At 46.9% G+C, this 13,686-nt stretch overlaps 2 protein-coding genes across 8 annotated transcripts in view; one reads left to right on the top strand and one right to left on the bottom strand.

Moving 5' to 3' along the window:
* Window positions 1–10,538, bottom strand: part of PBX3 (PBX homeobox 3) — a 115,708-nt gene extending 105,170 nt beyond the window's left edge. The window contains exons 1-2 of one of the 5 annotated variants that reach the window (XM_037399870.1): window positions 9,328–10,538; window positions 8,255–8,328 (exon numbers count right to left, since the gene is read on the bottom strand). In XM_037399870.1, coding sequence (XP_037255767.1) covers window positions 8,255–8,328; window positions 9,328–9,524 — 271 coding nt within the window. In that variant the 5' untranslated portion in view covers window positions 9,525–10,538. Of the gene's footprint in view, window positions 1–8,254; window positions 8,329–8,584; window positions 8,666–9,327 lie in introns of those variants that run through there. The other 4 variants (XM_037399874.1, XM_037399871.1, XM_037399873.1 and 1 more) reach the window with 4 other exon arrangements.
* Window positions 10,539–13,351: 2,813 nt separating this feature from the next.
* Window positions 13,352–13,686, top strand: part of MAPKAP1 (MAPK associated protein 1) — a 107,373-nt gene continuing 107,038 nt past the window's right edge. For 2 of the 3 annotated variants that reach the window (XM_037399341.1, XM_037399340.1), the window contains exon 1: window positions 13,354–13,500. The gene's annotated coding sequence lies outside the window, so the exon portion shown is untranslated. Of the gene's footprint in view, window positions 13,501–13,686 lie in introns of all 3 variants that reach the window. The other variant, XM_037399342.1, reaches the window with a different exon arrangement.

Below are 13,686 nucleotides of genomic sequence, written 5' to 3'. Positions count from 1 at the left end.
GTCACTCTAGCACTACTCCCCTGATTGACTTTGCGACAACGATCTGTGGAGGAGATGGGCACACGAACAGCAAACATTCTACAGGCATTCAAGCAAAGAGGACTAGAGAGGCTTGGGTCAGTTCTGTTCTGGTTTTATTTTTTGATAAATTTTTGTTCAATTTCCAGAATTACTTCCCTGATATTTTTTTAAACAGTATTATAAAAAGACAACTAACCACAGAACTGCAGTAAAGCAACTCCAAGACTGAATAAAAACCACACACACACACAAAACCACACAGAAAAACACAGAGGAAAATTTGAACTAGATCAGAAACTCTCATCTTTGAGTCATCCTGGAGTGTCCTAGTACTGCAGGGGTCTCAGCACAGTGATCTTACGTATCATATCTGCTCTAATAAATAGGTTCAATGAGTTGAGTTAAGGGCAGAGTTTAACTATTAACTCCAAATTTCCTCGCTCTTATGGCTGTAAGTCAATCCCTTAATGTTACTTTAACACAATTTCTGGCAGTTGAATAAAATCTATGGTCAATATTACAACCCCTTCCTTCCTAAATGAAGGAAAATATACGTGTGATTTACATAAGGAATGATAGGAAGTGCTGTGACTGAGTGGGGGTGATAAATGTCCAAGGCCCCATCGGTCAGGAATCTGAGCCGACCATTTGACTTCAGCGGGTCGGGCCCTCATTATCCCAATCCCAAAACCAGCACGACTGGCAAAAATGCCTCCACGCAGGTATAGTTCTCAGCACAGCAGCAGTTAGCAGTCAGAGAGGTTATAATACAAAGCTGTAAGATATATCTAAAATAATACCACAAAAATCAGATGACAGAAAGAATTCTAATACTTTCCTTTTGTTAAGATACAGTAACTGAGAATACAATGAAATTCTTCATGTTCAGTATCTCCCATTAGATCAATTAATATTCAGAGAAAGGCTTTAACATGAAGTTTAAATAATCATAGAAGGAGAAAAAGAACCACCAATGTTCTAGAAGCTTCTCTAGACCTTTCAATCAATTTTATTTATATGCAAAACCAAGAGAAACTCAGAAAAAACAAAGCTCCTCCTGATGCTAAAGCTCTCAATTTACTGACAGGCAAATGGCTTCATGCTGCCACTTAATCTCATTTCTTGCATAATGCCCTCTAATTAGCATATCAAAGTGAATTAATACTTCTAGGGCATTAGCAATGGGAAAATCTGCTCCAGGCTTCACAATAGCAGTTAAGCAAGAGCCAAGAAATCCTCAAAAACACCACAAACCACTTTGCATTGCAAAACTGTTCAATTTATTTATCCTCTCTCTCTAAACACTTTTACCGCACACTGTTTTACTACTGTTCACCAAACAAAATGATAATTGCCAAAGTTACCAGCATCTGTAATGCCTGTTTAGAATCTTAATTTAGATTGTATACTTCAAGAACTCTAGATGCTTTCATTGACCCCATCATACACAACAAGATATACTGAAAAAACATTGTTCTTTTAAGAAACGCTATCAGGATAATATTATTAAATTCCATTTTCCGCTTACAATAAATAATTTTAAAATAAATAATATATGAAAAAGCCACCTGATGGACAATGAGGAATGAGAGATTAGCTTTAAATGTTGATGCGTGACTTAAGTATAGCAAAAGGTTTTGACCTGTAAACACATGACACAAAACCACCCCCCTTTCCAAGTGATTGATTTGTAGGATGCATGATATTCAGTGATTCATATATTGTTACAAGTTCATATGACTGTGCAGCATGCACTGAACTGATGGTTAACAAAAGAATCTAAAGTAAAATACCTAAACCGGTATAAAATTAAAGTAAGTGCATAATGATTTTTACTATATGCTTTTATGCACAACGTGCTATTTTTATCCAATTTCTGAAGCAATAAACACATTATAGCTGTTACAAGCATCAGACATCAGACCATTTCTTCGGTAAAAAATATTTTCAGAATCTACTTTCAATCACAGGTCACTTCACAAAATATGAACTGTAATTCACAAACAAACAGGCTAAAACCCCCTGAAACTTCATCATCTTAGTGTTCCCCATCAATTTTTAAAAACAGAAAAAGAACATTAAGGGGGAGTGGCGGGGGGGACAGCCAACAAACCCCAACACTAGTACACCCATCCTAAGCCCAAGAAGGGGGCTGGAGCACTAACGGAAGGCTAATAACAAAGAGTAGAAGAAAATGCCAGGGTTAGTGGGGGTTTCTACATTCCTGTTTGCAACATGAACAGGAAAAAAAAACTATGGGAATAGCAAAATAAATTACAGTGGATATTTATCTCGCACTTCGAGCCTTCCTAAAGAATGTGCATTATTGAAAAATATATGCGTTCAAGTACCAGGCTTCATTTCCTTTCATATTTAATTCCCTGTTTACTTCCACTGTAAAGACAGCATTATGGAGGAGCTCTAATGTCCAGCTGAGAAGCACAATTCATCTGTTTGGCTGATGAACTACTCCAACTTTATAAAAGCATGAACTATAAGAGCTGACAGAAACTTTAATAATTTATATTAAATATTGATGTGAATTATTTACTCCATTCATACTTAAAGACATGAATTGCCTACCAGAGAAAAGCAAATGTGACAAAAGGTCAACATGATGGTGAAAAAAGGCAGGCTGTGTCAGGCATGTGTTATCTGAACCATGCTGATCACCTTGATAAGCGAATAGCATTAAACATGACTGCTGAGAAAACAAACAAAGCATTCTTCTCAGGGTGTCAATTCATGGAATACAAACAGCTACATCTAATTCTACCAATGATATCAGGACAGCAAAACTCCACTCGGGGCTCCCCTGGTTTGGACTTACTACTACACAGATTCAGTATTCATTCCTGCTATTCATAAAAATATTCATCGAACCACCATATGCATGATGTGCAAGGAATTGAAAAGCAGTCTAAAAACTGAGGAGATACAAACCGGACTCTCTCATCCTCTACTATGTAATTATTAATATAGCCTTCATATGTATTTAAATATTGTGTTACATTTGTAACAATTTAGTATGTCTAATTCTGCTTATATTTGTCTACGGCAGACTGCAAATATCATTATATTAATGTTTCACACAAATCAATATTTAAATTGAAAAAAGACAGCATAATATCCATATCATACAACTTTTTCATTGAAAGCTGTACGAATAGAGCTTGATAAATGTGTTAAATCCTGTTAAAAAAAAAACAAAACTCTTTTGCATTCACTATATGCTATAATAATAATTTATCTCTGAATGCAAAAATTCCTTAACTTACAACAAGCATCCTAAAATACACCACACAGTAACTCATATAATTTGGTATTTTCAGATAAGCAAGCAAATGTGTCAAATTCAAAAATAAAATTGAGGACATGAAAAATAGCTATAAAATAAAATAAATCCTTGCTCCTAGTTAAATTAGTATTGACAAGTGGGTCCAAATTTATCCTCTACAGAGGTGGGGGGGGTGGGGGGAAGATGTGGAAACACTGATCCTGGTAATCAATGTGAAGACTGTTATTTAAATATAGCAAGGAGCTCTAACAATGGTAAGGTCTAAAGGTATGGCGTAGTTACATGTTCTGTAAGACAAAGTATCATGAATTTCTCTAATGAAAATCATCACCAAAGCCGCCTGTTTTCTTAACCAGAGAAGTACCCTGTTAGAAATCCACCGAAGAAATAAAATTCCAATAATTAATGTGTTTGAAACAGATGACCAAATGAAAATCAAGATACTTTATTAAATTTATTTTTTTCCTAGCAGGACGTTTATGAAGAAAACAATGTCACTGCCATAAGGACAGTGTAAATGACCTAACATTCTACTGCACATCATCATTTGTAATACATTTGCTGATAATTAAAAAAGAAATACCATTCAACAGTATAACCAGTGGTTCAGTAAAAAATCTTGGATACTGAAGCATAAGAAAGGAAACAAAAGCTAAACAGTTTAAACTGAAGAAAAGATGTATGGACATAAACACACGATGCTCACTTCCTTATGTAGTCAGGGTAAATAAAAAAATATGTATTTAGCAGCCTGGAAAAAAACACCAGGACTGCACATAAATATTTTAAATAGCTCAACTGAGTAACAATAACATCACAGCTGATACTTGGAAAACAGCTAACATACAGACACACATACAGACACCATATATATATTTGCATGCTATCCCGGCCATTTCATTGTTCCATTTGAATCCTTTAATGACCAGACAGGATTGCTAGGATTGCGTATCATTATAGATTACTGCCAAGTTGTTGACACCAAATGGTAGTTTACAAACACAGAAAAGTTGAAATTTGTGTAATGCCAGGGAAGAGTCCTATGATTTGATATTTAAATAACCACAGAGAAGAAAGGGGTTAACATTTTCAAATACTGCTAGCAGACAAGGCAAAAAGCAAGTCCTTCTCACAGGAGTTACCTAACAGTGGGTTTACAGATTTTGCAGCATATTGACAAGGGGCGTTCCTAAAAGAGTTGGGCCATTTTCATCAATAAGGAGCTTTGCAGCAAGTAAGGACACAATACAGCCCTTTAATCATTGGAATGGCATCGCATGGCTATTTACAGTTGTAGCAATAAAAATAAAGGTTTTACCTTACATGGGGAACAGCAAGAAATTAGCCCCGTGGTTAACACCACTATTTGTCTGGTTTTCACATCTTTTTTTTTTTTCTTTTTTTTTTCCTTTTTTCTTCATTCTTTAAAACAAAATTCTGCACAAGGGGAGAACGTTTTTAATGAACATTTTCCTCCTCTCTCTTTAGACATAAAAAATAGTTCAACCAGCCCAACCAGCCAAGCAGGCCTTTCTCTTCCCCTGCGGACACCTCCTGCAGTCGAGAAGTTCATTAAGTTTTATGATCTTCCCAAGTCAGTCCTGCTTATAAGCCTCACAAAGGCCACAAATCTGGCAAACCATCATGTATGCCATTAGGCTTTACTAGTAAATGAATGCTATTTAGGGTTTGTGGTGACAGTAAATTAGGCTTTGGTTGGCAGCTATCATTGTTTCTTGTTGGACTTACAGAAATAAATAAATAAATGTATACACATACACACATACTCACATGCATTCAAGGCATTTTTAAACCTGTGCTCCTACCTATACAAATCATTTCTAAAGACAAAAAAAACCAAATCATCTATCAACACAGTCCAGGACCTAATAATACATCATTCCATTGGGAAATAATTGCAATTCCCTAACCATTTTAAGACTGTAAGAATTAATATATTTTCATTTCTATCTCCATGAGAATAAACAGTACCTCAGGTATAGCAACGTCCTAATGGTGGCTTAATCAAATTACAAATCTGAAGGATCTTTAGTCAGTAAAAAAGAGCTATTAAAAAAAAAACCAAAGACGCAAATCAGGTTTTGATTCCTACTGGTAGGCGCCTAAGGAGACAAGACTGTTACACAGGTATGCAACAGATGTGAGCACGCATGAAGAATGCAACTTTAACACTTCCAAGCAACACCTCAGAGAACAGGTAAAATACAACAAATCAGAGTCCATAGGCTCTCACTTGCTTATCTTCGTATTTTACCGGAGGGGCTTCAGCAGAACTTTGGGTATCATTTTTCTCTGAACTAATTAAAGAAATAAGTGGCAGTTTCTTTATGAAAACCATGCTACCTTGTGGTTGCCTCTAAGAATGCACCTATCTATTAATATCTGTAAAGCTCTTACATGTATTATGCAGCACTTCTTAAAATGTTAAAACGTGAAAAAGAAATGTCAGGCTAAATTCAGTAAGCTCAGTGATATTCTTTGTACATGGTAAATACCTCACAGGTAAAAAAAAAAAAACAACCAAACCAAAAAACCCCAAACCAAACAAACCAAAACCTTCAGCTCCTAACCCTAAGTGAGAATAAGAGAGGGGCTTTTAAAAATGCGATGCATTCATTAACCCCTGCGGGAAAATGATAGAGTTGTTCCACCTAAACTGAGGATTCCTCTACGTGTTCTCTCACGACCAGACTCACAAAGTCCTTGCTGACTATACTGAAAACTACTAAAATGTATGAAATACCCCTATAATTCAATATAAAAATGACTTAAATATTGCATTACTTATTTCAGAACAGACATGACTGCAATTACACTGTACATACAGGCTGGAGCCTCCCTCCTCACCTCTCATCCTTCTCACAGAAGAAGGTAGCGATAAAGCCATCACGGCAATTCCCACTGCAAACACCAAGGAAAACTTTGGTTCCGATTAAAAAGAACTAAATACCAGCGCATGACCCAGCAGCAGGAAGATTTAAATACTCGGACCACAGGACAATGCAGAGTAACAGGGGGAGGGGGGGCACACCTCTGCTTTAACTGCATCTCAGACCGTTCACCCTTCCAGTTCAGAATTGTTTGAGCCGTTTCCCTCAAAAACAGCTTACAGCAAGTAGGCTAGAATTTACTTTCACGTTTCCTTTGCTTCAGCATGCTAACTAAAGCCTACATTCGTCTCAACTGGGAGACCCTGAGTGAAGGTCCCCCTCCGGGAACAGTTTTTGGTGGGGGTGTGGATTCATCTCCATCAATCACCCGGTGCATTAATCCTGTCCCCCTGCGCTGCCCTGCCGGGGCTGGCAGGATCTCGCCTTTGGGCAGCCGGACGCCTTCACTCTTTGTTGGTTCTCAGCGATTTCACAAAAGAGATAACTTGCAAACTTGGCCTCACTACTTGCAGCACAAAGGCAGGATCCCAACTGACAAGTTATCACTGAAACACCCCGAAACATTTCAGACCACAAAGTCTCTTGTCAGGTTCCCTCTCGCCTCGAGACGGCGGTGGCCTCACCAAACACCCTCTGCCAGTAATCCCCACTGCTGAAAGGACGCGGGTTTTTCTTCGCAGCTCACCTCTGACATGTGGCTGACTATACTTTCCTTTCAAAACAGTCAGGCTAAGCCCTCTGCAAATAAAGCGATCGCAGGACCTACGCCTGCCTCCTTAATTGAAATCCCTGCTGCAAAATGTCTGAACATCGAGGGCAGGCTGCTTGGCTGGCTCCGGAGCCGGACAGGCAAAAAAGTTTAGGGAAAGGCAGAAAACAAACACAAGCCAAAGAAGGACGGAACGGGGTTACGAGCTGATCGAGGCAAAACGCAGGTAGGCGGGGAGGGAGGGCAGAAAGGGGATCATTCCCCTTATCCTGGGTAAAATAATGCAATATAAAGCAGAATCAATCTTAATATTCACAACACAGTCAATACCCTAGTGCTTAGCTGTCAGCAGAAACTGAAGTGGATCCCCGGTAGCAAAGAAACCCTCGGACATAAAGCACCATAATTTACTGAGAACTGTGCACTTTAGGCTACTCAGCTGAGATTTGCAATGATTTCACGTTTGTTGCTTTCGTCTAGTCTTCTATTTTTTTGGTGTGGAATTAAGGGGGACATGATTGCGTATCAAATATAGCTAAAAAGCCAGCCAATGTATGCATTTATTTTAAAATCCGGATCATAATAAATGTTCTCATTCCCATAGTACAAATCTGAGTACTTTGCAAATTTTCTTCTTCAGGGAGGAAAAAAAAAAAAGCTCAGTAAATTCAGTGATGTGAAAAAATTGCAAAAAATCCCCTAAAATGCCTCTAAGCAAAACCCAGAGTCTCGCATTAATGTAGAAAAAAATAAATTTTCGGTACTTTTGAGATGAAAATTTTTGGCATTTAAAACATCAACGACCAAGAGCAACTCAAGCTTCGCTGCACTCGGCGCAGACCCGGGTCAAAGCATCCATGGCCGGGCACCCCGCAGGGTCTCCGCGGAGCCCCGGCCCTGCGCCGACAGGGGCGCAGCTTTGCCCTCCCCAGCCCCGGGCACCCGCAGAACTTTCCCGGCCCCGCCGCGCGTCCCGGGGAGGGGGCAGCGAGGTAACACAGCTCGAACAAGTATTTTGCGAAGTGTCCTGAGGGGCGGCCGGGCCCCGCCGGGGCTGTGAGGGGAGCGGCGGGGTCTCTCCCCCGCGCCATTTCACAGCGAGCCGGCCCCTGCGGTCCGCCGCCGGGACAGGCCGGCAGGACTCGAGGCGAGGCGGGCCGGGCCCGGGCCGGGCGGCGCAGCCGGCGGCTCCCGCCAGCCCGCTCCGGCGGCTGAGGGGCGGCGGAGGGGCCGGCGCCGTCCCCGCCGGCGGAGCGGCGGGTGGAAGGAAGGAGGGATCAAGATGGCTGCGGCGGCGGCGCGGGCGGCCCTTACCTGTTTTCTCCTTGATCTCGCAGAGGACACTGAACAAGGCGGGTTTCATCCTGTGGCAGTTCAGTGCGTGTTTCCTGAAAGAGAGCAGAGTACAAGCGGTTAACGCCGCGTTTCAGCAACATGGCGCCTTCCCCGAGAAGGATCCCCGTGTCGCCGGCCCCCCCCCCCCCGCCTTCCCTGCCCGCCGGCCCCGCGGCCCGGCGCCCGCAGCCACCGGCCGGGCTCTCCCGGCACTGGGCCGCGGGGCTGGCGGGGGGCGGCGGGGCCGGGGGTCCCTCGCCCCGCCGCGGCTGGCGGGTCTCTGCTCCCTCGTCCCTCTCACTTTTATACCGAATTATCTTCGTGCAAATGCTGCCGGTCGAGGGGTATAAATCAAACCCCCCTCGTCCCCGGTACGATCCGTCCTGCGATATTATAACTGATTTATTAGGGAGGTGGCGGGAGGGGCGGGGGGGGCCGACTTGTTAACATTCTTTGTTTTTGTATTTACTGTGATTTAAAACAGCCAGGGTTTGGTTGGTTGGGGGATTGAAGGGGTTTTTTTTTTGGTTGGGTTGTTGGTTGTTTTTTTTTAACACCACCACCACCACCCCCCGAAGCGCTATCTTGTCAGGTCTGTAATTCATCGCGCCCCGGCGGGGGCAGGGGGCAGGGGGCGAGGGACGGGAAAGTTGCGCTGCGAGGGGGCGCGGGGCCGTCGGACGGACCGACCGACCGGCGGAGCAGCCGCGGCCCCGAGGCCGGTGGCCGCCGGACAGGGTCCAACGGGGACGGGCAGGGACCGGCCCCAGCCTCCCGCGCACCGCAGCGACGGCATAAGCATCGCATACTTAGATATTTATTTTTTATATATATATATATAAAAAAAATCATTAAATAGCAACTTTGGCTCTGCCTTGGCTGCTTGCAATTTCTCCTACGGCACCAAGAAGTTGCTCTAATTGTGAGACTCCGGGTCTCTGCAGAGGAGCAGGAAGGAGAGAAACAAAAACCACACACACACAAAAAAAAAGAAAAAGAAAAAAAAAAGAAAAAAAGAAAAAAAAGACAAGGTTTAATTAGACGAAACCAACTTTGCTTGTGCCTCATCCAGGCTTTGGTCAGTGATGGTCATGATCTGATGGAGGATGTCGCCGATGTCCTGCTTCCTGCCGTCGCCGTCTGCCCCTTCGTGTCCGTGGGGAGGAGGCAGGGCCATGCCCCCCTGCACCGAGTGCCCGGCCAGGTTCACGCCGGCCAGAGTCTGCAGCATCCTGGACTGATCGTCCATCCCTCCTGCCGCGGCCCGGGCCGCGCTGCCGGGGCGGGAGAGCGCCGGGCTTCGGGGCGAGGGAAAGCGCCGACCAGCCCCCGGCTCCCAGAGTCAGTCCCAGTTCCTGACTCCTTATTTCGCTCTTGCACACACACACCAAAAAAAAAAAAAAAAAAAAAAAAAAAAAAAAAAAAAGAAAGAGAGAGAAAAAAAAAAAGCCAAACAAAACAACAACAACAACAAAAAAAATTAGTATTTGTGTTTTGACCGGATCTCAGCTGTTTATTCCACTCTCTTCTCCTTCCCAGTGCAGTAAATCACTCTTCTTTAGTTACAATCTTCTTTCATCATCATCATATTTGTGGCTTGGATAAATGAGTTGATAAGGTTTCTTTGCAGTTTTCTTTTCCTGGTACAATCTTCCTCCAAAGCTTTTTTTTTTTCCTTTTTTATTTTTATTGTTGCTTTTTATGTCTTTCCCCACTTGTCCACCAAAAATCTTCTTTGTAAAAAGGCAAAATTTAAAAAAAAATAAAAAAAAAATTAGAAAATCAAAAAACTCGCTTTCAAATCCTTAAGAAGTTAGGAGGGTGGCAAGCAGCAAAAACCACAACAAACCAGGCGAACACCCCCACCCCCAAATTGCAACATAAAAAAGCCAAGAAAACACAATCACAGAGGAAAAAAAAAAAATTAATCGCCCTCCCCCCCAAAAATAACAAATGATCCCAAGTCTGTGCAACGGGGGTAAAACAGCAGCAATCAAAAGTTTGAACTTGTGCAAAGAAAAGAGCGGAAATAACGGGGAAAGAACTGTAAAAAAATTAATTACACACTCTCTGCAAAGCAATGTGCAAAAATATCAGCCCGCTGGAATTTATGAGCCCCGCCGCCCGGTGCCTGTGTGTGTTTTATGTTGTTTGATGGCCGCTCCGGTGAGGGATTGACAGCCTGCCAACGCCACTCACTCACCGCAGACGTGTCACCCTGTGAAGGAGGAGAGCGGCCGCGCGCGAGAGGGACGCGGAGCCCGCCGTGCCCCGCCCCGCGCCCCGCCCCGCCCCTCCCGCGGGACGCCGCGCGCCCCGCCCCGCCCCGCCGGGCGGGGCCGCCGCCGCCACCGCCCCGCCCGGGGCCGCCCGCCCGCCTCACGGGGCCGGGGCTCCGCGGGGCCGCCCTCCCGCCGGGCCGAGCGGCGGTGGCGCCCCCCGGGAGGGGGGGGACACGGGGGCGGCCCCGGGCCGGGAGCGGCGGGAGCGGCGGCCAATCGCAACGCGTGGGGGCGGGCGCCGGCGGTGGGGCCGGCCACTCGGTCCGCGCGGGGAGGTGCCGCGCCCGCCTGCCCCCGCGGAGGCCCCGCCCCCCCGGCTGAGAAACTTCTGATTGGGCCGTTCAAACAGTCACGTGGCCGGGGCGACCGGCGCTCCGGCCCCGCCCCTCCCGTTGCTATGGCGACCCCCGGGCCGAGGCCGCCCCGTTACCCTCGGCGCCGCCGCGCTGCCGGGCCCCGGCCTCCCCCTCGGGGGCTCCGGCCTGCGCCTGCGAGCCCGGCGGCCGGCGGGCCTGGACGCGCCTGCGAGCACGGGCGGCGGAGCCCGTCGCGCCCTGTCGCCAGGCCGGAGCCGACGGAGGGGCTGCCCGGGCTCGGCCGGCTGCGCCTCAGCGGGTGCCGCCTCGGCGGCAGATCGGTTTTGGAGCCCTTTCGCATGTGAGACAGGCGGCCCGAGCCGCGAGGGAGGAGGCCGCTGTGTGTGTGGACTCACCTGGGTTCGCTTCGGGGCACTGCCGGCCCTCCGAAGCCCCGCCTGTGCACACCTGCCGCACGCAAACGCATGGAGGAAGCCGCTTTAATCCTGATCCATTTTCTTCACGTTTTGAGCACGTTTTTATAACAAAACTTGCTACAGAGACCTCTCAGGGAAGGGGCAGACCACTTGTGGCACAATGATCAGGAGCCACTGTAGCAATTAAAATGATATTTAATTCATTGTATGTACTGTATCTGTGATGGACAGTTTCAGTTGAAAGAAGTCATGTCCAAACTAAAATCTCATCCTCATCTCTGACATTTTGTGGATGTATGGCTGACAACTCTGACGCAGTGTGGCTAAAACAGAGCTCTTAATCTTTCTCCTTGGCTTCTGCCTGCCTCTTCTCTCAATCACGGTTGACATCACCATCATCATACCTTCACTCAGGACCGTAACTTGGATGTCATCTGTTTGATTTGGAACCCTTAACCATATCTCACAGTGGTTATGTTTAACTGTTGCAGATTACTTCTGGTTAACATAACTATGCCTTTACTGTCCCTCCAAGCAATTAGCATGTTCATTCAAATTCTAATTATCTTCTATCTTGACCACGTACCATTTTCTGGTTTGAGCAAATGTGTTCCTAGTGTCACCCGGCTTTATTAAGAATGCTACTCCAAAGATCTTTTTTATTACTGTTATTTTGAATATTTCACAGATCAGTTTGCATTTGTCCGCTGAGGGCAAAATTTCACAGAAGAGGTGAGCAGTTCCAATGGCTACCTGGCACTGAAACAAATGGGATGCTGCTCCCGTGCCAGCTGTGGTGCTCATCTCGCCCCATGGTGATCCCCTTCGCCTCACCAAATCAGCAGACAGCTGCTCTGCTGGGTTTTCCACTGTTTTATCAGGCTGAGTCAAGTTTAATTCCAGCATGAGACGACTGATGGAGAATGGCTCTCTGTACTCTGCTGTGCCTCCCGGTTGTGGCCTTGCACTGCCCATGATCTGCTGTTTCCTAGGGCAGTTTCGGCTCCTTGCCTTTGCTCAGCCACTGATGCTGGCCGCTGTTATCTGCTCCTGGAAGTATCAAACACGTTACCTCCCCTCAGGTGCCCTTGGTGGCACTCGGTATAATGCTTTCCACTGTCCTCCAGTGCTGTCCTTTTTTAAGGTTGCTTTATGTTGATGTGCACCGCTGTTTAGAGACTGTGAGGTCACGGATTGCTGAGGAATTAACAGATACTGCCTTATTACGTCCACAGGAGATTGCAGAGGCAGACAGCATCAGTGGGTCTGAAAAGGGCTGATGTACATGGCCAATAGGCCACAAACAGCCACTGAAAGGAAAATGAGCCCTTGGAAGTAGCCAGTAACATCTCCAGTTCTGGATGGTGCTAAGGTCTGAGGTGAATGGACAGTGGAGAGCAGCTGGTCCCACCTGCTCGCTCCGAGCAGTACCCGCCGTCCTCTGGGCCGGAGGCAGCAGTGTCTCACCCGCTCGGACTTTTCTCATGCTTGTAAGGACGGCCAGTATCGTTAATTACTTTCTTGAAGTTACCTTTCTGTAAATTCACCCTGTTTGTGCTTGTGTACCAAGCGCTATGTGTAAGGTTTGGTTTAAAACCACAAAATAAATATGAATCCCATACTGTTCCAAAGAAAAAGCAGGCAAATGTGGAAATAAGAGTGGTATATCCCCACTAGAAAAGCATCCAGTTTCTCTATTTGCAATGAGAGGCACAGCTCAAACTACTAACTACACCGTTTTCCTCATTAAAAACTCGGATCTTTCGGGAGGTTTTACCAACGTTTCTATTCAGGCGTGTCACTAACGTGACCGCAGACACGCGGTGCCCGGTGAGTCCCCGCTGGCAGGGCCAGCCGCGCTCCCCGCGGGCAGGAACGGCGGCTCGGCCGCCAGCGCCAGGCCCCTCCGTGCCGCCGCCGGACGCAGCGCGACGCGAAACCCTGCCACAAGCGGGACCGGGGGACCAACAGGCCCCGCCCCCCAGCCGCCGCTGCCGCCGCCGCGGTGCACACACCCCGCGCATGTGCGCCGTCGGTCGCGTCACTTCCGAAGGCGGTGCTTCCGGGTCGCGGCACGGCCCAGCTCTCCTCGCTCCGCGGCGTCCTCCGGACCCGGAAGCGGCAGCCCTGGCCCGCCGGCGGGGGAGGAGGCGGCGCCCGGCCCGGTCCGGTCCGGCCCGGCCCCACGGAGCGGCGCGGCGGCGAGGCCTGTAAGTGCGGAGGCGTGCGGGGTCCTCGGCCCAGCGCCGCGGGGGTGTCTCAGGGGGGCGGGCGGGAGCCCGGCGGCGGGGTGCCTGCCCGGGACCGGCCGGCAGCGGGTCCAGCGGCTCTCCCGGGGCAGCGACGCTGTGCACTGGAACTCCTCCTTCATTTCTGCAAATAGAAGCGTGGTAAAC

Source organism: Falco rusticolus, chromosome 9 (assembly GCF_015220075.1).
Source record: "Falco rusticolus isolate bFalRus1 chromosome 9, bFalRus1.pri, whole genome shotgun sequence".
Lineage (NCBI taxonomy): Eukaryota > Metazoa > Chordata > Aves > Falconiformes > Falconidae > Falco > Falco rusticolus.
This window is presented reverse-complemented; position numbering and strand designations above follow the sequence as displayed.